This window comes from Antechinus flavipes, chromosome 4 (assembly GCF_016432865.1).
Source record: "Antechinus flavipes isolate AdamAnt ecotype Samford, QLD, Australia chromosome 4, AdamAnt_v2, whole genome shotgun sequence".
NCBI lineage: Eukaryota > Metazoa > Chordata > Mammalia > Dasyuromorphia > Dasyuridae > Antechinus > Antechinus flavipes.
The window spans coordinates 146,229,790-146,253,856 of NC_067401.1; the positions used below are offsets into that span (position 1 = coordinate 146,229,790).

The following is a 24,067-nucleotide window of genomic DNA, read 5'->3' on the forward strand; positions in this document are numbered from 1 at the left end:
TCCAAATCTAAATCTATTTTTATTTGAAGTTTGTTTGAGTACAAGTCATCATCACTGTCATCATCATCTCATCATCATCAATATGCAGAATTATAAAAGAATTGTACCAGAGAAGTATAAAAATATGCAGTTTGCTTTAGGTAATGAACTTGTGAATCACCAAGCTTTAAAAATACACAAAAGATTTGCACAACATTGGCCTTTGACATTGATAATGGTTCTTATAAAAATATAAAGCTAAAACAGGAAGTTTTACTCCAGAGAAAGTACTGTAATAAACAATGAACACATAAAATTTCCTCAATTAACCGTCCATTTAGCAAATAAGACAGAGTGGCACAGAATGTAATTTTTTAAAACAAACAAACAAACAAATCACATAAGACTTCAAAATTTTACCTGACCAAGTAATCTGCCTTTCTATAAAAACAATTACGACTCATTCACTGCACCAAAAGACACAATAGCATTTTTTCCTTTTCCAGTTTAAAAACAGTTAGCAGTGTAACAGCACAAATTTGCCTATGGCCCTCACACTTTAACCAGTTACAGTTTCAGGGTAAAAATTAAATAAATACACATAAAATAAATAGATAATTGCAAAAGAATACCACACAAGTTCTATATCAGAACATGTTAATGCTTCTCAGGTATGAAGGGATTTTTTTTCAGTCACAGCTTTGAGGACATTGAACAGGAATACTGCAGAGAAATTCACTACAGAGCAGGCACCAAGCTTGAGCTGTCCCCAGGTTCCCTGCTATACAAAGCATGAAGTTTTATTGCTTATGTCAGGAAAAAAAATAAACCAACAAAAAAGTTTGCCATTAATTCTAAGGCCAGGCTTAAGAAGATCTATACCAAAAATGATCAGATAGGGCTATAGTTAACATGAGAATTTGCCCTGTTCTAATTAGAGTCCCCAAGATGCACTCCCTTCCTTCTTTCTGGAATTAGAATATCAGAATATAAAGGATTTTAGGGCTCATGTAGCCACATTCCCTAATTTGACAAAGGAGCTCAAATGCCTTCTTATGTTCTATTCTGGTAGGGGAAACATATCATTTCTTCTAAATAGCTTCCTTATACCTTGAGTTAAATTTTAAAGATTGAAACCAAGGTAGAAACCGTTCTGTACTTAGACCCAGAGACATTTTTTAAATTTATAAAACCAGTGGAGATTTCTGATTTCATCAGTTTCCCTCTTCTAGTGATCCTATCCCGAATCCCCAATATAAAGTCAATCAGTTCCTAACAGTGTGTTCTCAATTCTTAAACTCACTGCCTTTCAGAAACAATCTGGCCAATATTTAAAACAGGCACTTGGTAATGAGTTGTCTAGGATATGCTCAATGGACAAAGAATTTACTTGATGCTTCCTGTCTTCAAAGACACCATAAACCCTCCATTTCAATAACACTTGAATACTGGAGTCTCTTTCAATCCTCAAAGAATCTCAAAGTTAGAAGGAACCTTACAGATCATGTAATATGATCAGTACATGACCAGGAATTCCCTCTCTACCCATTCTATTTTCAGATAGTTCAAATTGTTGGGAAAATTTTTCCTTCCAGAGAGCAGAAATCTACTTCACTCTACCTTCTACTCACTGGTCCTAGTTCTGCCCTTGTCCCTCTCCAATTCCACTGTCTTGCAGGGAAGTCAGCCTAGTAGTACAAATTCAAACCTGGCTGGAAAAAGGAAGGAGATGCTGTTAACTCCTGTTGGATGACAGATTTTTAGATTCCTTACTACCTCAATCTCTTTTCTCCCTTCTTGGGACCTTCCAAAATTCTTATATATCAATCACAAACAGCAGATGAACAGGAACCCTGAAGTCCAAAAGGGGTTTCTCCAGTAGAAAAGATGAAGGCAGATATAGCCTCTTTCAAGTCTCATGACTCTTGCCCATTTTACACAGGGATCCCTGATGGACAAAGGGCCCCAGAAGCCTGGATCCTCTCAATTTCCCTTTGGTTATAAGAACTGCTTCTTCCACTTCAAAGGGTTCAGCATCCCCCTGTTCTGGCTGCAGAACAGGGCAGGCAGTCCAAGGCACTTAATATCAGAAGCACAGCTTCTCTCTCATGGCTCTCTGAGCCAAGGGGATGCCAAATGCTGGTTCACAGAGGCCATTCCTTAGTCCTCACATTGGCCCCTCTATTGCGAAAAGAGAGGACTTCCCTTTCTCAGAGACCATCATTTGTCACTGGGGAGTCCAGTTCTGTGGCCTCTTGGAAATAATAAGGCTGGAAGAGTCTTTCATGGCTACACAGTTCCATGGCTCGGTAAGTGTGGGAGAGGAGGTGGGGGAACCGTGATGTGAAATAACGGACAAAATCATCAGGGATAGAGCCCAATGTCTCCTGCACATCTTCGGGGAGTTCTCGGTAGTGGTGTTTCTGTAGAGAGAATATAGAAAAACAGAAAATTTGGCTTTGCCAATTGAGAATTCCCTTGAATTTGACCTGCCTAGCCAGAATTTTGTAATTGAAGCCCAGCTTTTTGTGAGATCAGAATCTTCTCCCCACAAAACTGAAATTATTTTAGAGGTCTTTAAAAGTTGTAACCATTAAACTTTTTACCAACTGCAAATCAGACTAGACCACTAAGTGCCTTTTATATATGAAGCACTGGAAATTAAAAAAAAATAGGCTCTATTCTCAAGAAATTTACATTTTACTGAGAGGAAACACCAGGAAAGGCAATTTTAAAATATCTCTATAATATATAGAAATATATGAAAATTAAAATAAGAAATACTTATGCACAAGTAAATATATATGTATATGTGTACTGTACACACATACACAAAGTAATATCAAGGAGGTGGAATGAAATCAGAAAAGAGAGAGTGATAGGAGGTAGAGCTTGAGCTGAGTCTTGGAAGAGAAAAAGAGATTTCAAAAGGTAGAAATGAAGATGGAGTCTCCCGGGGAAAAGGAAAAGCCTAAGCAAAGGTATAGAGGTAGAAGATGGGCTCTCTCATATGAGGAAACATCAACTAGACCAATTTAGTAGGAATATAGGGTACATGAAGTACCAACGACAAGTATCATTTGCTCTGAGGGACATTTGGAAAGGCTCTTTTTATTATATAGAGAGGAAATGTTAATGACCTTAAAAAAAATCTACCCCTTTTCTTAGATTCCTAGGCAGAAGAAAAAGAAAAAATAAGCAATTGATCCTTCTCCTGGCCTTGTTTGATTTCCCCAGGCCATTCCCAGAGGTTGTCTTGTATTGGACAAGCCAACTTTGGGGAAAACAGGAAGAGAAAGAATTGTGCTATCAATCCTCATTTAAGAATGGAGTAGAGGGCCTCAACAATCAAGACTCAACAGTATTCCAATTGACTCCAAGGTTCATCAAAAAAATAACCAAGGATGTGAAGATTACTGAGCTTTAGGAAAACATATACTTAACTAAGAAGTTTGTGTTTTCTATCTCTAGTAAGTCTTCAACATCATGGTTGCTCTTTATATATATATATATATATATATGTATATATACACATATATATATATATATATATATATATATATATATATATACTCTGAGAAAAGATCATGAACCCTTCAAGGGAAGATTTGCAACATATTGCCAAATGGACAACTGGCATCTCTGTACTTTCCCAGGAACTGTAACCTAAGCACCCAGAAACATTATTAAGTGCCCTGTCATCATAAGCATTTACTCAGCCAACTCTGTGAAGGTATTTGACCTTGGATTCAAATTTACATGTTATCAAATACATCTAGTTAGAAAAAGCCATAAAAATTTTGATAAAGGGATAGTTATTACTAAGTACACAAGCATAAGAAAAACCAACCCTATGATACCTTAGTTATGTGTTTCAGTTCTACAGGAGAAAATGCTAGTTTAGAGAAGGAAATAATTTCTCTCCTTGGCCAAGCAAATCGCAATCTGGGAAAATGAGGGACCTGTGTCTACTTTCTTCAATCTGGACATGTTTCCCCTTACAAATCCTTTACCTTATTTCTCATTGCACGAAGAAGATCTCTTACAGAACCCCCTTTATAGGTTCTGAATTTTCGAAGATCTAGAAAGAAAAAAGGACATAATGGTAAAAAAAAAAAAAGCTTACTATATAAAAAAGGATATCAAAAGCTAAGAGCTTACATAAATCTGTATTAAGGAGATATTATATTGAGGTAAAGCACTGTTCATTGTCATCACTCTTTATTATTTAATAAGACAAGAAAAAGAAACTAAAGAAATAAGCCCCAAAGAAGGGGCAAAAGTGTCTCTATTTGTAGATGTCACGATAGGTTTCTTAGAGAATATCAGAGATCAAGAGGAAAATTAATCAAAATAATTAGTCACTTCAGTAGAACAGTATAATATAAAATAAGCCTCCTCAAATGAACATTTCTGAATATTACCCACAAAAACCAACAGAAGAAAATAAAAGAAGTTTCATTCAAATTAATGATAACATGCACAAAACATCTAGGAGTCTGACTACCAAGACACTCTCAGGAATCATGACTACATTGACAAAATAACTTTACAGAAATAAAGGAAGACTTAAGTTAATGGAGGGATATTCAGTGCCATCCATGGTTGGGCTGTACCAACATAATAAAAATAATAATATTACATAATTTATTTATGTAGAATTAGTGCCACATCAATACCAAGGGCATATTTTATATTAGACAAAATAGTAAAAAAAAATAATAATAATTCATCTACAGAAACAAAAGTTTAAAAATTTAAAGGAATTTTAAAAAATTATTATTACAGCTTTTTATTTACAAAACATATGTATGGGTAATTTTTCAACATTGACCCTTGCAAAACCTTCTGTTCCAACTTTTCCTCTCCTTCCCCCATCCCGTCCTCTAGATGGCAGGTAGTCTAATACATGTTAAATATGTTAAAGTATATGTTAAATCTGATATATGTATACATATTTATATAGTTATCTTGCTGCACAAGAAAAATAGGATCTAAAAATAGGATCCCTGAATTCATTTTCATGTCATCTTTATTATATTTGCTCAATCAATCCAAGTGCACTTAATATTTTTCCAATTATTTAGATCTGACTTTATTTGTGTGGAAAGTGTTTTGTAGTTTTGCTCATATAATTCCTGACTTTCCCTTGGCAGATAGATTCCCAAATATTTTATACTATTGACAGTTATTTTAAATGGAATTTCTCTTTGTATCTCTTGCTATTGGATTTTGTTACTGATGTATAAAAATGATAATGATTTATGTGGATTTATTTTGTATCCTGTAACTTTGCTTAAAGTTGTGGATTATTTCTAATCGCTTTTTAGTTGATTATCTGAGATTCTCTAAGTATATCATCATATCATCTGCAAAGAGTGATAATTTGGTTTCCTCATTATCTATTCTAATTCCTTTAATTTCTTTTTCATCTCTTATTGCCAAAGCTAGCATTTCTAATACAATATTGAATAGTAATGGTGATAGTGGGCAACCTTGTTTCACTCCTGAGCTTATTGGGAATGGTTTCAGTTTATCCCCATTACATATGATGCTTAATGACGGTTTTAGATAGATGCTACTGACTATTTTAAGGAAGAGTTCATTGATTCCTATATTCTCTAGTGTTTTCAATAGGAATGGGTGTTACAAATGCTTTTTCTGCATCTGCTAAGATGATCATATGGTTTTTGTTAATTTGGTTATTGATATAGTCAATTATGCTAATAGTTTTCCTAATATTGAACCAGCCCTGCATTCCTGGTATAAATTCTATTTGGTCATGGTGTATTATCCTGGGGATGATTTTCTGTAATCTCTTTGTTAATATTTTATTTAAGATTTTTGCCTCAATATTCATTAGGGAAATTGGTCTATGATTTTCTCTGTTTTTGTCCTAGCTGGTTTAGGATCAGTACCATTCTGTGTCATAAAAAGAATTTGGTAGTCCTTCATTCCCTATTTTTTCAAATAGTTTATATAGTATTGGAGTCAATTGTTCGTTAAATGTTTGGTAGAATTCACATATAAATCCATCTGGTCCTGGGAATTTTTTCTTAGGGAGTTGATTAATAGCTTGTTCTATTTCTTTTTCTAAAATGGAACTATTTAAGTAATTTATTTTCTCCTCTGTTAATTTGGACAACCTATATTTTTGTAGGTATTCCTCTATTTTACTTACATTATCAAATTTATTGACATAAAGTTGGGCAAAGTAACTCCTTATAATTGCTCTAATTTCCTTTTCATTAGTGGAAAGTTCTCTCTTTTCATTTTTAAGACTAACAATTTGATTTTCCTCTTTCCTTTTTCTAATCAAATCTACCAAAGATTTATCTATTTTGTTGGTTTTTTCATAAAACCAACTCTTAGTTTTTATTAATTATTAATTCAATAGTTTTTTATTTTCAATTTTATTAATCTCTCCTTTTAATTTTTAGAATTTCAAGTTTAGTATTTGATTGGGGGTTTTTAGTTTGTTCTTTTTCTAGCTTTTTAGTTGCAAGTCCAATTCATTGATCTTCTCTTTCTCTATTTTATGCATGTAAACCTCTAGAGATATAAAATTTCCCCTTATTACCGCTTTGGTTGCATCCCACAAATTTTGGGATGTAGTCTCATTATTGTCATTCTCTTGGATGAAATTATTAATTGTGTCTATGATTTGCTTATTTTACCCATTTATTCTTTAGGATGAGATTATTTAGTTTCCAATTACTTTTTGGTTTATTTTCCCCTGGCTTTTTATTGAATGTAGTTTTTATTGTATCATGATCTGAAAGAATGCATTTACTATTTCTGCCTTTCTGCATTTGATTTTGAGGTCTTTATGTCCTAATATATGGTCAATTTTTGTATAGGTTCCATGAACTGCTGATAAGAAAGTATACTCCTGTCTCTATTCATTTTTCTCCAAAGATCTATTATACCTAACTTTTCTACTATTCTATTTACCTTTTTAATTTCTTTCTTGTTTATTTTGTGGTTTAATTTATCTAGTTTTGAGAGTGCAAGGTTGAGATCTCCCACTATTATAGTTTTGCTATCTATTCTTCTTGAAGCTCTCTTAATTTCTCCTTTAGGAATTTAGATGCTATCCCACTTGGTGCATATATGTTTAGTATTGATATTGCTTCATTATCTATGGCACCCTTTAGCAAGATATAGTTTCCTTCCTTTATCTCCTTTAATTAGATCAAAGTTTGCTTCTGTTTGATTTGAGATCAGGATGGCTACCCTTGCTTTTTTTACTTCATCTGAAGCATAATAGATTCCTCTCTGGCCATTTACCTTTACTCTGTATGTATCACCCTGCTTTAAATGTGCTTCCTGTAAACAACATATTATAGGATTCTGGCTTTTAATCTAGTCTGCTATCTGCCTCTGCTTTATGGGAGAGTTCGCCCTTTTCACATTTACAGTTAAAACTAGTAATTCTATATTTCCTACACATTAGTCACAATATTCCTTGGAGTTTTAATTTTGGGATCTCTTTCAGGAGGTGTTTGATAAATTCTCTCAATGGCTATGTCACTTTCTGATTCTATGACATCTGTGCAGTTCTCTTTGATGATTTCCTGAAAAATAGTGTCTAGGCTCTTTTTTTCCTCATGGTTTTCAGGGAGTCCAATAATCTCTAGATTATCTCTCCTAGATCTATTTTCCAGGTCTGCTGTTTTTGTAAGTAGGTATTTAACTTTTTTTCCCTATTTTTAATTTTTGTTTTGTTTTGTTTTGCTTGACTGATTCTTGATGTGTCATCAAGTCATTCATTTCCATTCATTCAGTTCTGATTTTTAATGAAATATTTTCTTCATTTACTTTTTTTTTTTTTTTTTTTTTTTTTTTTACTTCTTTTTGTATTTGTTCAATTGAGTTTTTAAGTGAGCTATTTTGTTCTATGGAATTTTTTTCCATTTCACAAAATTTTTTTTAAGGAGTTATTTTCTTTTTCCAATTCAAAAATCCTACTTTCCTGGGAGCTCTTTACTTTTTCTAAATCACACATTCTGTTTTCCTGGGAGTTCTTTACCTTTTCCAATTCATAAATTCTATTTTCCTGGGAGTTCTTTACCTTTTCCATTTCACATATTCTGTTTTTCAGGGAGTTGTTTTCTTTTTCCACTCTTACCTTTTAATGAGTTATATGACTTTTCCAAACCCTCTTGCAAAGTTTTCCTTTCCTTTCCCCATTTTAGCTCTCTTTTAAGATTCCTTTTAATTTCTTCTAGGAGAGCCCTGTGTGATGGGGATCAGATTATATTCCCCTTTGGGGCTTCATCTAGAAACAATCTTCTTTTAATCTCCTCAGGGTCTGAAATCTGTTCTTCTCTTTCACTATACTATAATTAAGATTCTCTTTGCCTTTTTACTCATTTTTTAAAAAAAAGTTGGGATCTACTTTTAGGGCAAGGAGATTCCAAGCTTCCTCTACAGACATCAGGAAGTGGCAGTGGCTACGCTGGGATCCCTCTGAGTCACTCCTGGTGCTGAGTGGGCATGGACAGGTTCCATGAGACTCTGGCACTTTGGGGTACACTTTTTACCTTTTGCATTTGTGTTGGATGTTTTATAATTTCTCTGCTGATCTACTGGCTTGTAACCAGATCAAAGTAGCTAACCTTGTGGTAGAATCCTCCCCGTAGATTTTCCACCCAAGGAGATCACCCCAACACACACCCCCGGTCTGCTCAGCAAGGGCTGGCCTCCATTCTCTGCCTCCCTGCCTGTACTTGGCCTCCTCCTGTACCTGTGTCTGATCAAAACAGACCTTTTTTGGTGATCTTTGAAATTATCTTCTGCTGGTAATTTCCCAATATTCGTGGATTCTGCCAGTCCAGCACTATTTCAGAGGCTGAATTTTGTAATTAGTGTGAGGGTAGTAGGAGAGCTCAGAAAGAAATGTGTGACCTTTCTGCCATCTTGGCTCTACTCTTCAGAAATAATTTTTTAAAAATAGCAGTGAAGGAGGCATACCATAAGTAAATATCAGACTATATGATATAGCAATTATCATTAAACTACTTGGTACTTGTTAAAAAAAGAAAAGTTAATCAATAGAACAGCCTAACTAAGCAAGAGCTAGAACCAATCAAATTTAAAGCTTAGTGTTCCGTAAACCCAAAGATTCTCTATTCAAAAAAAAGGGACACAGGAAACTGAAAAACCTGGAAATCAGTTTGGAAGAAATTAGGTCTAAACCACCATCTTATACCATATATACAATATAAGCCCTAAAACTGATTTATGGCCCTAAACATTCGATCATAAAAATTTAGAAAATGAGAGTTTGCATCATTATGATAAAATGTAAAATAGATGATTATAGAAGATAAAATGAACAGTTCTGATTATGTAATATTGAAAAGCTTTTACAAGAACAAAATGAATGGCAATAATTAAAAGAAAAACAGTTAAATGAGAAAAGCCTTTATAACAAATATCTCTCATAAAAGTTGAAATTCCAAGGTGTATTAGGAACTGATACAAATATATAAGAAGAATCATTCTCCAAGGGATTAAAGGATATAACTAACAGTCAGTTTTCAAATATTCACATGAAAGAATGTTCCAAATTACTATGCCCAAAAGATTAGAAAACTGTGCAGTACCACTAATAGGTCTATATGCTAGTAGGTCTATTTGCCAAAGAGATCATAAAAGAGGGAAAAGAACCCACATGTGTAAAAATGTTTGTAGCAGCTCTTTTTTAGTGACAAGAAATTGGAAATTGAGTTGATGCCTATCAGTTAGGAGTGGCTGAATAAGTTATGCTATATGAACACAATGGATAGAAAATTATTCTATAAGAACTGATTATCAGGCTGATTTTAGAAAAGCCTGGAAAGACTTACATGAACTGATTCTCAGTAAGTAGGAAGAAACAGAAGAACATTGTACATAGCAACAGCAAGATTATGTGATGATCAACTGTAATGGACTTAGCTCTTCTCAGTAATATAGTGATCCAGGACAATTCCAATAGACTTGTAATATAAAATGCTACCACATCCAGAGAGAACTATGGAGATTGAACGTAGATCGAAGCATACTATTTTTACCTTTTTTTTTTTTAATTTGTTTTTTCTTTCTCATGAATTTTCCCTTCTGTTATGATTTTTCTTTTACAGCATGACTAATATGAAAAAATATTTAAAATGATTGTACATGAATAACCTACATCAGATTGCTTGCTATGTTGAGCAGGAAGAAGATATTGGAGGGAGGGAAAATTGAAACTCAAAATCTTACAAAAATGAATGTTGAAAACTATCTATATGTTGAAAAAAAAGGGAAAAAGAAAAGAAAAGGTATGAGTATTAGAAACATATTAAAGCAATACAAACTTTAAAAAAGTTCCAGATTACCAATGTTTGAAGAAATCTTGTTTTTACCCACCCAGCTAATTTTAACCAATTTTTGTATGCATCTCCAGGCATATCAATGGGACAAACTAAGTAATAAAGCTGAGTTAATACAGATGGAAAGGGAGAAAGTAATCTATTTCTCTTTTTCTACTAATTAGGTTCCTACAGGTGTGTAAGTCCTAAGACTGTTCAAATGCTGCCACCTCCTGGACACCTTTCCCAGCTACTAGTGCCATCCCCTCCAAAGTTAACAATAAGGAAGGGCAGGACAGCTAAATGGCACAGTGGTCCGAGCGCCAACCCTGAAGTCAGGAGGACTCGAGTTCAAATCGGGTTTCGGACACTCAATGCTTCCTAGCCGTATGACCCTGGGCAAGTCACTTAACCCCAATTGCCTCAGCAAAAAACAATAAGGAAGGGTTTCATAGATACATAAAAATCTTGAGCAACATTTTTTTTTGTAATGTCAAAGAACTAGAAAGAAAATGGTTACTCAACCTTTGGGCAATAACTATTGGCATTTAGTCATTTTCAGTCCTGACTGACTATTTTTATCGGTTTATTATTGATGACACTAAATAGTAATTTATTTAGCCTTTTTCATTTGTGCCCTATTCCTCATGATCCCAATTGGGGTTTTGTTGGCAGAGATACTGGAGTGGTTTACCATTTTCTTTCTCTAACTCATTTTAAAGATGAGTAAACTAAGGCAAACAGGGCTAAATGACAAGTCACTTAACCATAGGGATAATAATAACCTAATAATACCTACCTCCTAGGATTGTGGTAAAGAGCAAATGAGAAAACATTTGTACAGCCTTACCTGTTTGGAGTGGAACAGTTATGTTTTCCCTCCAGTCCATTTTGACTACCATTCTCCCTCCTCTTTCTAGCTGTTTCACTATGGGACCATCTAAGGCCTCCTTCTCTATCCGGTCACTCACGTCCTGTAAGAGAATCAGAGAGACAAAACAATGAAGGGTGGGTTTTCTGATATGTGAGGCTGAAGATGGACACATTGAGTCACAAAACTGAGTGAATCAACTCTGCCCCATAATGATCCAGCACAACTCAGAAGAAGCACTGGAGTGAAGATCAGAGTTCAAATTTGTTCTGTCCATTGTTACTTGTGTAATGTTGGATAAATCAACATTTTTTGGATAAAAGTTTTTTGAATAAAAGTTTGGACTTCTGGGCCTTGATTTTCTCTACTGTAAAATAAGACTTAAACTTAATGATATCTAAGGTCTTTAGTCTATGATAGGAAGCAAAGTCTATGCATTTTGCACTGCTTTCTGCTGCTGGCTATATTCCTGCCAAGCTGTGACAAGAATATTCGAAGGTAGGAGGCTTGATGTAAATCTTGGCTTGGCTACTTACTAGTAGTCTTGGCTTCCTTATATTTAATAAGAGGGGGTTTATAACAGGAAAAGATAGGAAGAGGAATTCCAATCTAAATAATTACAGATAATTATATTAAATATTTGAGAGACTGTTTACTAAGACACCAAGGAACTATATGATTTCCTTTAAACTATGTGATACAGAGGTAGTTAGTTGGCACAGTTGATAGAGTGCCAGTCTTGGACTCAAAAGGCCCTGAGTACAAATTTGAGCTCAGACACTTAATACTTACTAGTTGCATGATGCTGGGCAAGTCACTTAACATTAATTGCCTTGCCAAAAAACAAACAAACAAACAAAAACTATCTGGTCTTGCTTAAAAAAATAAAAGAGACTGATCAACAGAAGCAAATAAACATTGTAGTATAGTATCTGATACCCCAAAGTCTCCAACTCTGGGTAAAATCTTGTTATTTGACAAAAAACCATTGGGAAAAACTGAAAGCAATGTGGCAGAAGTTAGATAAAATTCAGTATCTTATATCACATACCAAGACAAATTCTAAATGGATATATACTTTTGCTATAAAAGATGAGATCATAAACAAATTAGAGGCCCAAGGAAAAAAAAATATGTCAGATCTATGGATAGGGTAAAAAAAGGAAGGGAGAAAAAAGATTACAGAAGATAAAATGAACAATTTAAATTATATAAGATTTTAAAGTTTTTGCATACACAAAACTAATGCATTTAAAATTATAAGGGAAATAGTTGAATGAAGAAATAAAATCTTTGCATCTTTTTTTATTTTGGTTTTTTTGTTGTTGTTGTTTTTGGATAAAGGTCTCATCTACAGATTACATAAGAAGCTAATTCAAGTTTTTAAAACATAAGAGCCATTTCCCAAATTTGGTCAAAGGATATGAACAGGCAGTTTTAAAAGGGAGGAATCCAAACTATTGACAAGCAGATGAAAAATATTCAAAATCACTAATAATTAGAAAAATTCAAGTTAAAATAACTCTGTGGTTTTGAATGTTTTTATATGCTTGAAATTATTAATTGTTTCAAGTAGTTTTTGAGTTGATTCTCTAGGATTCTCTAAATATACCATCATATTTGCAAAGTAATAGTGAATTTATTATCTACTTGAAAAGAAAAGCAAGGCATATGTTATGTATAAATAACACAGATTCATTTTCACATAAAACCTACTCCTACTCTATTGTGTATATGAAAGTGCTTATTTTAGATGATATTTGTAAAACACAAAATAAAGAAAAATGAGAAAGAAAAAATAAACTTTAAAAGGACATAAAAAGTTAAAATAAAAATAAAATGAACTGGATTGGGCTAGGCAATCTATAAGATGTTTCTTCCAGATTGAAATCCTATGATTTTAAGAATTTTTTAATGTGTGCATATACCCCCAAGGAAATTATTCACATACACGTACATATAGTATGTAATTCATATTCACATACGTACATATAGTATGTAATTCATAATATAGGATTTACATAATATGTGTAAATCCTTATATGTACATATATGCATACATATACACAATATGCTATAATTGTCATATGATTATACTATAATAATATATTAATATACATTGAAAAATATACATGCATATATATGTACATGTATATATATACATACATACACACAAAAAATGATTTCACTCCTCCTATTCAATAAAGTGAATTCACTCCTACTCAATAACCCCAGTGCCTTCAGTTCTCCTGGTAGAAACATTCACAAAAGACTAGAGCTACACCATGATTCCCTTCTCTCACTGCAAAGGTTCCAAAATTTTAGTGACCTCCTATTGTCTCTGGGAGAAAATAGAAACTCATTTCCAAAATACCACCAATTATTTCATACTCCTAATCACCACCTATCCCTCTCCTGAACTTCCCTTTTTTTGCTTTGACATTAGTCCCCCTCCTCAATAAACTTCAGTGCTTTTGTGATAAAATATTATAATAACAATAATATTTATATAGTACTCTGAAGTTTACAAAGTGCTTTCCATATTTTATTTTATTTGATCCTCACGATATTCCGGTGAGATGAGTACTATTATTATTCTCATTTTGCAGATGAGCAAACTGAGGGTTAGAGAGGTCTACTGACTTGTACAGGATCATAAAACTAGAAGATGAGTTACTTGATGTCTTTGTACATGGCATGCCATCTCCAGTCTAGAATGTTCATCTTCCTCACGTCTGCCCCTTGGAAGCCCATAATTTCCTTCAAGATTCAGTTGAAGTACCATTGAGGCTTTCCTTCATCTCTCATGTTGTTTAGTGATTCCCCTCTCACCCATAAAATTATTTTTTATTTTTTCTGTCTATATCTGTATACAGGTTGCTGTCCCCTGTACAATGTAAGCTTCTTAAGGACAGGTTTCTTTGTATACAGAGGATGTACTTATCACAGATCCTAACAAAGAAAGCACTTAGTGAATTCGTGTTGAATTGAATTAAATTGTCAAATTAAGAGTTGAGGACACAAACAGAGAAAATCATTGTTCTGAGTGAAAGCTTTCAACCTTACGGTCAAAAAAGGTGTTCCAATGTTTTTAAATGGTTCAGTTTTCCTCTGGAAGATTGGAACATAATAAAAACACAGGTACAGGCACAGGTACAGGTATACAGACACACTCACAAACACCCCAACAACAACAATACCTGAAAGAATTGTAGCTGCTTTTCTAAGCCCCAGAAGAATGGGTGTTTCAGCACGTGTTTGGCTGAGGGTCGTTTCTGGGGATCCATAGCAATCATTTTTTCTATTAGTTCATGAGCAACGATGTCTTCTACATGAGAGGGAAAAAAAACCCCACAAATCAATTATCAAGTTGATTCCAGTGCCCACAGGTGCCACATGCTAAGCCAGGTAAAGACCACAATCCCAAGGCATGGGATTAAAAAAAAAAAAAAAAAACAAACTCAGCCATCAGAGAAAGGGTTACACAGTCACAAAGTTGGGACAATGTTCCCTACGTTCTGAACTAGACTGTGGACCACAATGCTCTCTTTCCTATAATTCTGCTAAGCTGCACTCAGCCCAGTGATTAACACATAATAAGTGTTTAATAAAGATTTGATGACTTGATAAGCACTGAGATGACACCAGGTTGTTAGAGTCTATTTAAGCTAGGGTCTTAAGCTGAAATTCATAGGCTTGATTTTTTTTTTTAATATTTTGATAATGATATTGCAATCTTCTTGGCTTCTTCTGTCATCCTATATATTTTGTTTTGTGCATATAATTTTTTTGGAGAAGGGGACTAAGGGCTTCAGCAGATTCCCAAAGGGGTGCAAGAAACAAAAATGGTTAAGAATCCTTGACTTAGACAATGTGGTCAAGAGCATGCAGCAAAAGATTAGTTGTTGTCCTTCATCCTTGGAGAGGATTAAAATGACATCTCTGTGTTGGGGTCAAGATACAGAGTGGCTGATAGTGGCTGATCAGAGCAATATGAACTTGAAGGCTCCTCCACAAGTCAGGCACGAATAGTCCATGTGATGAATATGTGGAGTGGAGATGGCTCTAAAAGTGCACATTTCACAACAGATGGGTCAAACGGTGACCAGAACAATTCTGAGCAGTATACCCACCCTGACTCCTTGTTGGACGGAGAGGGCATGCGGGCGGCTGAATAAACATATATTTATCCGGCTGTTCTCATAACTTACCGTACTTCTCTGGGTGCAAACAGTCAAGGCTGTAGGCACCAAGGAGAATATTGGCTTGCCGCTGCAGGGACTTGCCAAATGGGTGGTTGCCGTCAGATATCACATAGTAAAAAACACAGCCCGCAGAGAAAATGTCCACTGTATAAGTCTGAAAAAGGATAGAGAACTTATGAATTCTTCAGGTGGGACAGGGGCCTTACCAGGGCCATCTCTTCCAGAAATCCTTTCCCAAATTTCTTCATTTACAAAATTATTCTGCTTTCCACAGCCAAATGAGATAATGTATGTATATATTTATTAATTACAACCACATGTAGCATTTGTAACTTTCTGGTGCATTTATTATATGTTTATGAATTTTATATATATAATGTATATCATAATTATATGTATTGGCAGTTTAGCGCTCCAATCACTGAACCACCTCACTGCCACAATGACACTGAACCATTAAGAATTGTACTCTTGGAATCCAGATATTCAGGTCATAAATGGCAGACTGGCATCTGAACCCAGCTCTTTGGACTTCAACTCCCCAAATCATACAAGTAGAGTAACAGAGCCAGCACTCAAATCCAAGTCTTAAAACACCTAGTTCAGTGTTACATTGTATTTTCTTTAGGCTGGCAGCATATTTGAAGCAGCTAGGTGGTACTATAGTCTATACAGAACGCTGGACTTAGAGTCAGGAAGACCTGACTGTTTGTTTAATTTAGTTTCCTCAACTATAAAATAAGTATAATAATAATAGCACCTGTCTCCTAAGAATGTTGCAAAGATTAAATGAGATGATGATTGTAAAATGCATAGCACCAGTTTTTATAAATGTTAGCTACCGTTATTATATTCAAGAAATTTGCTACCTATTTAAGATACTCTAATCCAATTAGATGCCTCAAATAATAATACTCCTACTGCTAAAAGAATTTATATACTATAAAATTCAAGGCCAATTTATTTCACTAGAAACTCAGATGTAAGTCTTTATAAACATATACTTATTTGTCTTTTTGTTGCTCAGTTTTTCAATTATGTCTGACTCTCCATGACCTCATTTTAGGTTTTCTTGGCAAAAGATATTGGAATGGTTTGTCATTTTCTTTTCCAACTGATTTGACAGATGAGGAAACAGGGTGAAGTGACTTGTCTAGGATTACACAGCTAGTGTCTAAGATCAGATTTGAACTCAGGAAGGAGTCTTCTTGACTCCAGCTGGGCCCAGAGTTCTATCTACTGTACAATCCTATTTGTTTTTCAGGGGATCACAAAACTATAGAATGTCAGAGCACTTAAAAGATCATCTAATCCAACTGCCCCATTTTAAAAATGAGAAAACTAAAATCCAGAAAAGAAAGTGATTTATTCAAGATCATACATCTTGGTTGGTATTTGAATTTTGATCTTCTGATGCCAATTTAAATGTTTTTCATTAGCGACCCCAGGCTGAGCTTGATAGAGTGATTGAGAAAAGGAGGAATTCTAATTTTTGTTCCCTTCTATGACATGATTCATTAGGCCCCTATTTTATTACAATCAGTTTTAATCAGTTTCATAGGATTCCATAGGGGTAATGATTACAAGTCCTGTATCTTGGGCCCCAGAGCTGTGAATCACAGATTAAATTTACTTGCTTAATCATAGGAAGCTAACTAGAGGATCTCCACCCTTGTTTTTGCCTTGTTACAGTGACTAAGCCTAGTGTGAGGGAGTTGACTCAATGATATGGAAAGTATCCCAGATATTTTTGTTGCCCCTCCATCCCTCATCACCTCTTTATATTGCCCAATATGAGGAAGTGGCCATGAGCACTTGGCCAAAGCTATAACTTTGCCAGTGTGTGGTCTATCTATCAGCCCACTGACCTATGATCATTTTTACGTTGCCTCTTCTGTATCATCTGGATATCAAGCACTATAAAACTAAGGCCCTGGAAAAAGTGGGCATCTCCAGCTGTGAGGAAGATCTGAGCTTTAGTTCTTAATAAGGGGCTGTGGATCCTTTAATAAAGTGCTATTGGCTTGAAGTTCTTTTTCAGTTTCTTTTATTTTAAGTTGGACACTTTTGGATCCATTTCTTTCCTCTTTTACCTTTCAATATTATGAAAAAACTATGTGCAAAGCACCAAATCTACTTCCTCAAGTTATAAAAACTTCTTCCCCTTTAATTGTAAAGTACAGTGAAGCAATAATAGGCTCAAGAAATCAGTAAGTCAAATTTCTCTTAGAAGCAACCTGTTATAGGAAAAAACAATAACAGATTTTTCCAAGTCTGCCACAAGTTCCAGAGTAAGATAGTGCCCTGATCTTTTTATCCAAGCCATTGATGACATTGATCAATAGGCACACGACCAAGCAGAGATTTCTGGGACACTTCATTACACTTATGGATTAAAGTTCCTTCAATATTTACTCACATACTGTGACAAAAACAGTGCATATATGAAGAAAATATCAGAATACTGGGTCAGTTGCTTTCATGTTAACTATAAGAACCAAATATTTTAATTATATTGATATTCAAGGTATACATTATTTCCTTTGATACCTTAAATGTATTCAGTGGATTAAATGTGATTCTTGTAAAGCACCCTATAAATGTATTAAAACACTACTTAAATAATTGTCATTTCTCAAAAAACAAACAACAAAAACAAAGATCAGAAAAATCCTAATTCCACTCCCCCCCAAAAAACCTGAAAAATATATGTATGCCACAGATTGACTTATTAACTTATTGACTTATTAACAGCCAATCTGTCAACTAGTTGTAAACTCAGTTAAGTTTCTGTCTCCTATTTATCGTTCTTTTCCAAAATAATAGCATGAAACACTTTATCAAATGTTTTATTAATATTTGGGCAAAGGATAGTAGTAATAGTGTTAGTAGTAGTAATTATTATTAACTAATCAATATTATTTAGCACCTCCTAATGTGCTAGACACTATTCAAAGTACTAGATTATTATTATTTTAAACAGAATAATAATTATTATAATAGCTAGCATTTCAAGTTTCTAAAGTGCCTTACAAATATCCCTTTCTATTCTTATAACAATCTTGCAATGCAAGTACTATTATTATCCTCATTTTAAGTATGAGGAGAATGAGATAAACTGAGCTTAAGTGACTTACCTAGGGTCACACTGCCAATAAGTATCTAAAATTGATCTTGAAAGTGAGTGCAAGGGATAATGTTGTAAAAAATTACCCAGGCATATGTTCTGTTAATAAAAAGTTATTTTTTTTTAAAAAAGTGTTTTAATTACAAATAGATAAGAGTTAAATTAATATTAAAAGAAGAAAAAAAAAGATTGATCTTGAACTCAAGTCTTCCAGTTCCCTCCCTTTGAATCTAAGTCCAGCATCTATCCACCATACCAACCAGATGCAGAAAAAGAGTATGACTGGACTAAAGCTCTGTGGAGACAAAATCTGCTATTTTTACTAAATATTTTGAAGTTTCATTGGTCACTTGGAAAGCCCCAACTTCCTCAGGCAGCAGCCTCATAGAATCCAAGCTTCCTCCAAAGCCCAACTCAAGTTCCAGCTAGAAAGCCAGGTAGAAACCCGAGTTTCCAATATTTGAGAATTCTCGACTTTGTGCTTAAAGAATCTCTCCCACGGGGGGTGGGTATAGTCTAATGTAGGTCTTGCATATTTAGAAAAAGAAGATCTGCTACTCACTGGATTCTCTTTGCAATCTTCACTCAGCATCTCTGGAGCAATCCATCCCTCAGTGCCTGGTACTCCAGAGCGGCGACTGAAACTGTGCCTTCCTACTGCCAGCTTCTTGCAGAGACCAAAGTCAGAGATCATAGCTTTGATCTTGCCATGTGCATTGGGCATAGAAAGGAGGATGTTATGGGGTTTCAGGTCTCTGTGAACTAATGCAAAATTCTAGGTCAGCACAATTTTTATCAATCACAACATTTGGTACCATCCCACGGTAATATGTCATTAAATCCCCCTCTCCTGCTTTCTTCTTTGAGGAGTTATTTTAAAGTTGTTTAGAGAGAATGTCATGAGAGTTCAGAGAATTTGCTGCTCTTATTATTCCTCCATGTTAGTTCCATCCCCCTCACCAACTGTCACTTCTAGATGTCCTGGCTATTAATATTGTACGACTCTTTTGTGAGGAGTGATTCAGACTTAGGGTAAATGATTTCAAAATGAAGTTAAGAGCATAATTTATCTCCTCTTTCTGTCCCTTCTCCTAGCATCTTAAATTCTCCATGATGCTCTCCTTCTGGAATAAATTTTCACCAGTGATTTGGCAAAGAGGTCAAACTGAGTCAAACACTAGAATAACTCAGAATGGCTACCTTGACAACTGTGCCCCCAACAATATGGCATGGGGTCCATTTGGGAGGGAGTCTCACCAATGCTGAGGGAATGAAGGTAAGCAAGTCCCGATGTTGTCTGCTGCAACAAGGTGATGGGTTCTAAGCCAAGATGAGCAAAGTCCTTCTGTTCCACATACTGTAGTGATAACAATGATGATGATGATGGTGATGATAATTATTATTACAGTGTCTTGTTTGCATGATATCTTATGCATTCCACTGCAGGTTTTGATAAAGCCCATTGGGATTCAAATGGAGCTACCTGACTATACTTTTAAACCCAAATCACTGTTTCTCACTGACTGCACCAGCCCAAGACTCACTTGCTCAACTTTTGAGTTTTGATGGCTCAGAATGAGCAATTGTTTCTATTCTGCTCACAAACTTCCCTTCCCTTCCTGGACTGCTTCTTTTATGAAGGCAAATTATGAAGGCAAAATTTTTGCCTCACCTTTCACTTAGTCTTTAATTACAGAATGGGCATTGGTTCAGACAAAGACCTTAGCTTAAAAAGGTCAAGGTCTTCCACTGCATCCACGGCCATCACCAATGATCCTGACTTGACTCTGGAGGAGAAAGTGTGACTTTGCACAACTTCATCTCACTTTAATCCAACTCACTTGCAAGTCAAAACATCACCCTCCTGATGTCATTGCTCCTCTTCAAGAATAAAGGATGAACAACAATCTCAGATACAATATCCTCTTTGGTTCTCACGGCAACTTTGTGAGGTTAGGGATGACAAGAATAATAGCCCCCAAATCATTCATGAGGAAATTAAAACTAGGGATGCTTATGGGACTTTTGCTAAATGACAGAGCTTGGAGTCCAAATTAGGCCCTCTAACGCAAACCTTTTACTCCCTTTTATACAAAATACATATACTATTCCTGCTAGGAATAATGGAATGGCATCAGGACACAAGAGCTGGGCTGTTCTCCTTCCTGCTGACCTACTCAGGTTTCATTTGCCATTATGTGTACATCTGAACAGCCCTTAGGACAGAAAAAGAGTACTAAGCTCTTTTAAAAACAGTCAGTGGTTTCTATCCTGTTTCCAGCTCTCCCTCAGAAATTTGGCCATCACTTTGCCATATCCCAAGCCATGCTAAACTCTCCATTTACAAAACCAGGAAGAAGGATCTTGCTCCAGCCTTCTGTGGGCAGTAAGAGAGGAACAAGAAAAATGGCTGCTGAGGAAGAGGCCAATCAAAACAGGTGTTAACTGATGCAATACTGCAGTTCTAAGAGACTTGCCTAAAGGAGGAGAGCTTTGGGAATATGTCAGGAGAATGGTTTTGTTATTGTTTAATTTTGCTACTAAAAATTTCCATAGTAACATAACTTATAATGGAAAAGACTAGTTGAATAAATTATAGCACACTGATGGAATACTATAATACAATTAAGATTAGCAAATACTACTTAGTAGTGGTGTGATTTTGGGCAAGTTACTTAATCCTGGTTGTCTTAGTTTCCTCTTTTTGTAAAATAAGCTGCAGAAGGAAATGGCAAGCTACTCCAGTATTTCTGTCAAGAAAACCCCAACTGGGGTCACAAAGAGTAAGAAACAATTGAAAAAGACTGAACAAATTACTATTCGATGATGCCAATAATAAACCGATGAAAATGAAATTTTTTTTTTTTAAAAAATGAAAAAAAATTGGAGATACTTTTTTGTTTTTCCCATGTGGTAGGTGGAAGTGAAAATAAAGTTTTTATTCATTAAAAAAAAATTTTAAGAGATGGAAGGGGTGCTATGAATGTGAAATGTTGCATATACTTTCAGATAAGTTGTCTATATTGTTGGTTTTATTCGATTGTTTTACTTTGTCGATACAAGAGGTCCCTCATAGAACTAATGGTCAGTTAATCTGTGTTTGTAATATAAAAACAAAACTTACAACAATAAAGTTTAAAAAAAAGAAACAGCATCTGAGTGGATGGCAAAGCTGAAAATCTCCCTGGGGGAGCCTGAGTTACCTCTTGCAAAGTGGCTGCACACAGTTCAATGGCAATATATTGGAACTGGCGATCCCGTTCCGTACAGAAATAGCGAATCACATTGGGGTGCTCATCAGATTCCCGAAGCAGCTGCACCTCACGGTCTGCAAAACTGAAGCACTCTGGGAGTATCCTCTTCACTGCCACAGCTCGGTTGTCAAACATCCCCCTGGAGAGGGAAAAAAAGTACAAAGTTTTCCCCCTTGGAAAAATGGTGGGACGGTTAGGTGGATAGAGTGCTGGGCCTGAGTTCAAATGTGACCTTAGATACTAATTAGCCTTGTAATCCTATGCAAGTCACTTTATTGTTTCCCTCAGTTTCCTCATCTGTAAAATGAACTGAAGAAAGAAATGGTAAACCATTCCAGTATCTCTGTCAAGAAAACCACAACTGGAGTCACAAAGAGTAGGGCAAGACTGAATAACAAATGTGCTAGGTATTGTGCTAAACACTGGGGATTAAAATAAAAAAGGAATGCTAACTACTGGGGATTAAAAAAGAGAGAGAGAGAAAGCATTAAACACTGGAGATTTTTTAAAAAGAGAGAGTACTAAACACTGGGGATTAAAAAAGAGAGAGCGTGCTAAATACTGGGGATTGAAAAAGAGAGAGTGTGCTAAATACTGGGGATTGAAAAAGAGAGAGAGTGCTAAATACTGGGAGTTTAAAAAAGAGAGAGAGAGAGAGAGTGCTGAACACTGGGGATTAAAAAAAAGAGAGAATACTAAATACTGGGGATTAAAAAAAGAGTACTAAACACTGGGGATTAAAAAAGAGAGAGAAAGTGCTATACACTGGGAATTTAAAAAGAGAGAGAGTGTTAAGTACTGGGAATTTAAAAAGAGAGAGAGTGCTAAATACTGGAATTAAAAAGAGAGAGAGTGTTATACACTGGGGATTTAAAAAGAGAGAGAAAGTGCTATATACTGGGGATTAAAAGAAAAAAGAGATCAAGAGATAAAAGGCATTCCCTACCCTCAATAAGTTTATAATTTAATGGGAGAAATGACAAATAAACAAATAAGTACAAATAAGCTACATACAGGATAAATGTGAAATAATTAACAAAGGGACAGGGCCAGAATGAAGAAGTGTTAAGAAAGGTTTCTTGTAGAAAATGGGATTTTAGTTGAGACTTTAAAGAAACAGGAAAGTCAGTATGCAGGATTGAGGATAGAGAACGTTCTAAGTATGGGGAACAGTCAGAGAAAATGTCCAGAGCTGAGCGATCAAGTGTTTTGTTTGTGAAATAATAAGGAGGCCAATGTCACTGAATCAAAGAGTACACATAGCACAAAAAAGCATAAGAAAATCAGAAAGGTAGCCAGGTTTTGAAGGGCTTTCAAAGCCAAGCAGAAAATTTTTTATTTGATCCTGGAGGTAATTGAGAACCACTGGCATTTATTGAATAGGGGAGTGAAATGGCCAGATCTGCATTTTAGGGAGATCAATTTGACAACTGAGGGGAAGATGGCCTGGAATAGAAAGAGACCTGAGCAGGGAGATTCAGCAGAAGTCTGTTGTTAGTTCAGGCGTAACGTGACAAGGGTAGGTACCAGGAGAGTGATGGTGGTAGAGGAGAAAAGGGAGAACGTGCAAGAGATGCTACAATACTAAAATGCACAAACTTTTGGACATCCAATAGGAAGTTTTATACATCCAGTGTGAGACTGGAAGTATAGAGAGAGGCTGGATGAATAGAGAAGAGGATCACCTACAGAGAGAGAACTGAATCCATGGGAGTGGATAAGCTCACCAACTGAAATAAGATCGAGTCCCTTGGTACTCTGCCCTAGACCATGCCTGAAGTATTATGTTCATTTTGGAGTATCACAGTTTAAGAACAAGATAAGATGGTAAATGAAGAGTGTCCAGAGGAGAGCAAGTAGGATAAGTGAGAAGCTTCTGAGTCCATGTCATATGAGAACTGGCTAAAGAAATTAGGGTGTTTAGCCTAGAAAAGATCCCAGGTGGTGACAGATGAAAATCTAAAGCACTTTCAATCAGAATTGCACATGTTTAATCTATATTGGATTATCTGCTGTCCAGGGGGAAGGGAGAGAGAAAAATTTGGAACACAAGGTTTTGCAAGGGTGAAGGCTGAAAACCATCTTTGCATATATTTTTAAAAATAAAAAGCTATTATTATTTTTTTTTAAAAAAGAACTTTCAATCAAAACAGGGATTAAACTTATAGACTTACTCTGTTTGATCCCAGAAGGCAAAACCAGATACAACAGATGGAAATTATAAAGAGACCAATTTCAATTTAATATCAGGAAAACTTTTCCAGCAAATAGAGTTGTCTAAAAAATGAAAT

General features: G+C 35.2%; 1 protein-coding gene across 1 annotated transcript in view; it reads right to left on the reverse strand.

Annotated features, from left to right (window-relative positions):
* ERN1 (endoplasmic reticulum to nucleus signaling 1) overlaps positions 1-24,067 on the reverse strand; it is a 124,671-nt gene continuing 100,604 nt past the window's right edge. The window contains exons 15-22 of the mRNA XM_051994980.1: positions 21,726-21,915; positions 19,780-19,879; positions 19,085-19,284; positions 15,402-15,549; positions 14,391-14,518; positions 11,170-11,293; positions 3,993-4,060; positions 1-2,402 (exon numbers count right to left, since the gene is read on the reverse strand). Coding sequence (XP_051850940.1) covers positions 2,190-2,402; positions 3,993-4,060; positions 11,170-11,293; positions 14,391-14,518; positions 15,402-15,549; positions 19,085-19,284; positions 19,780-19,879; positions 21,726-21,915 — 1,171 coding nt within the window. The 3' untranslated portion in view covers positions 1-2,189. The remainder of the gene's footprint in view (positions 2,403-3,992; positions 4,061-11,169; positions 11,294-14,390; positions 14,519-15,401; positions 15,550-19,084; positions 19,285-19,779; positions 19,880-21,725; positions 21,916-24,067) is intronic.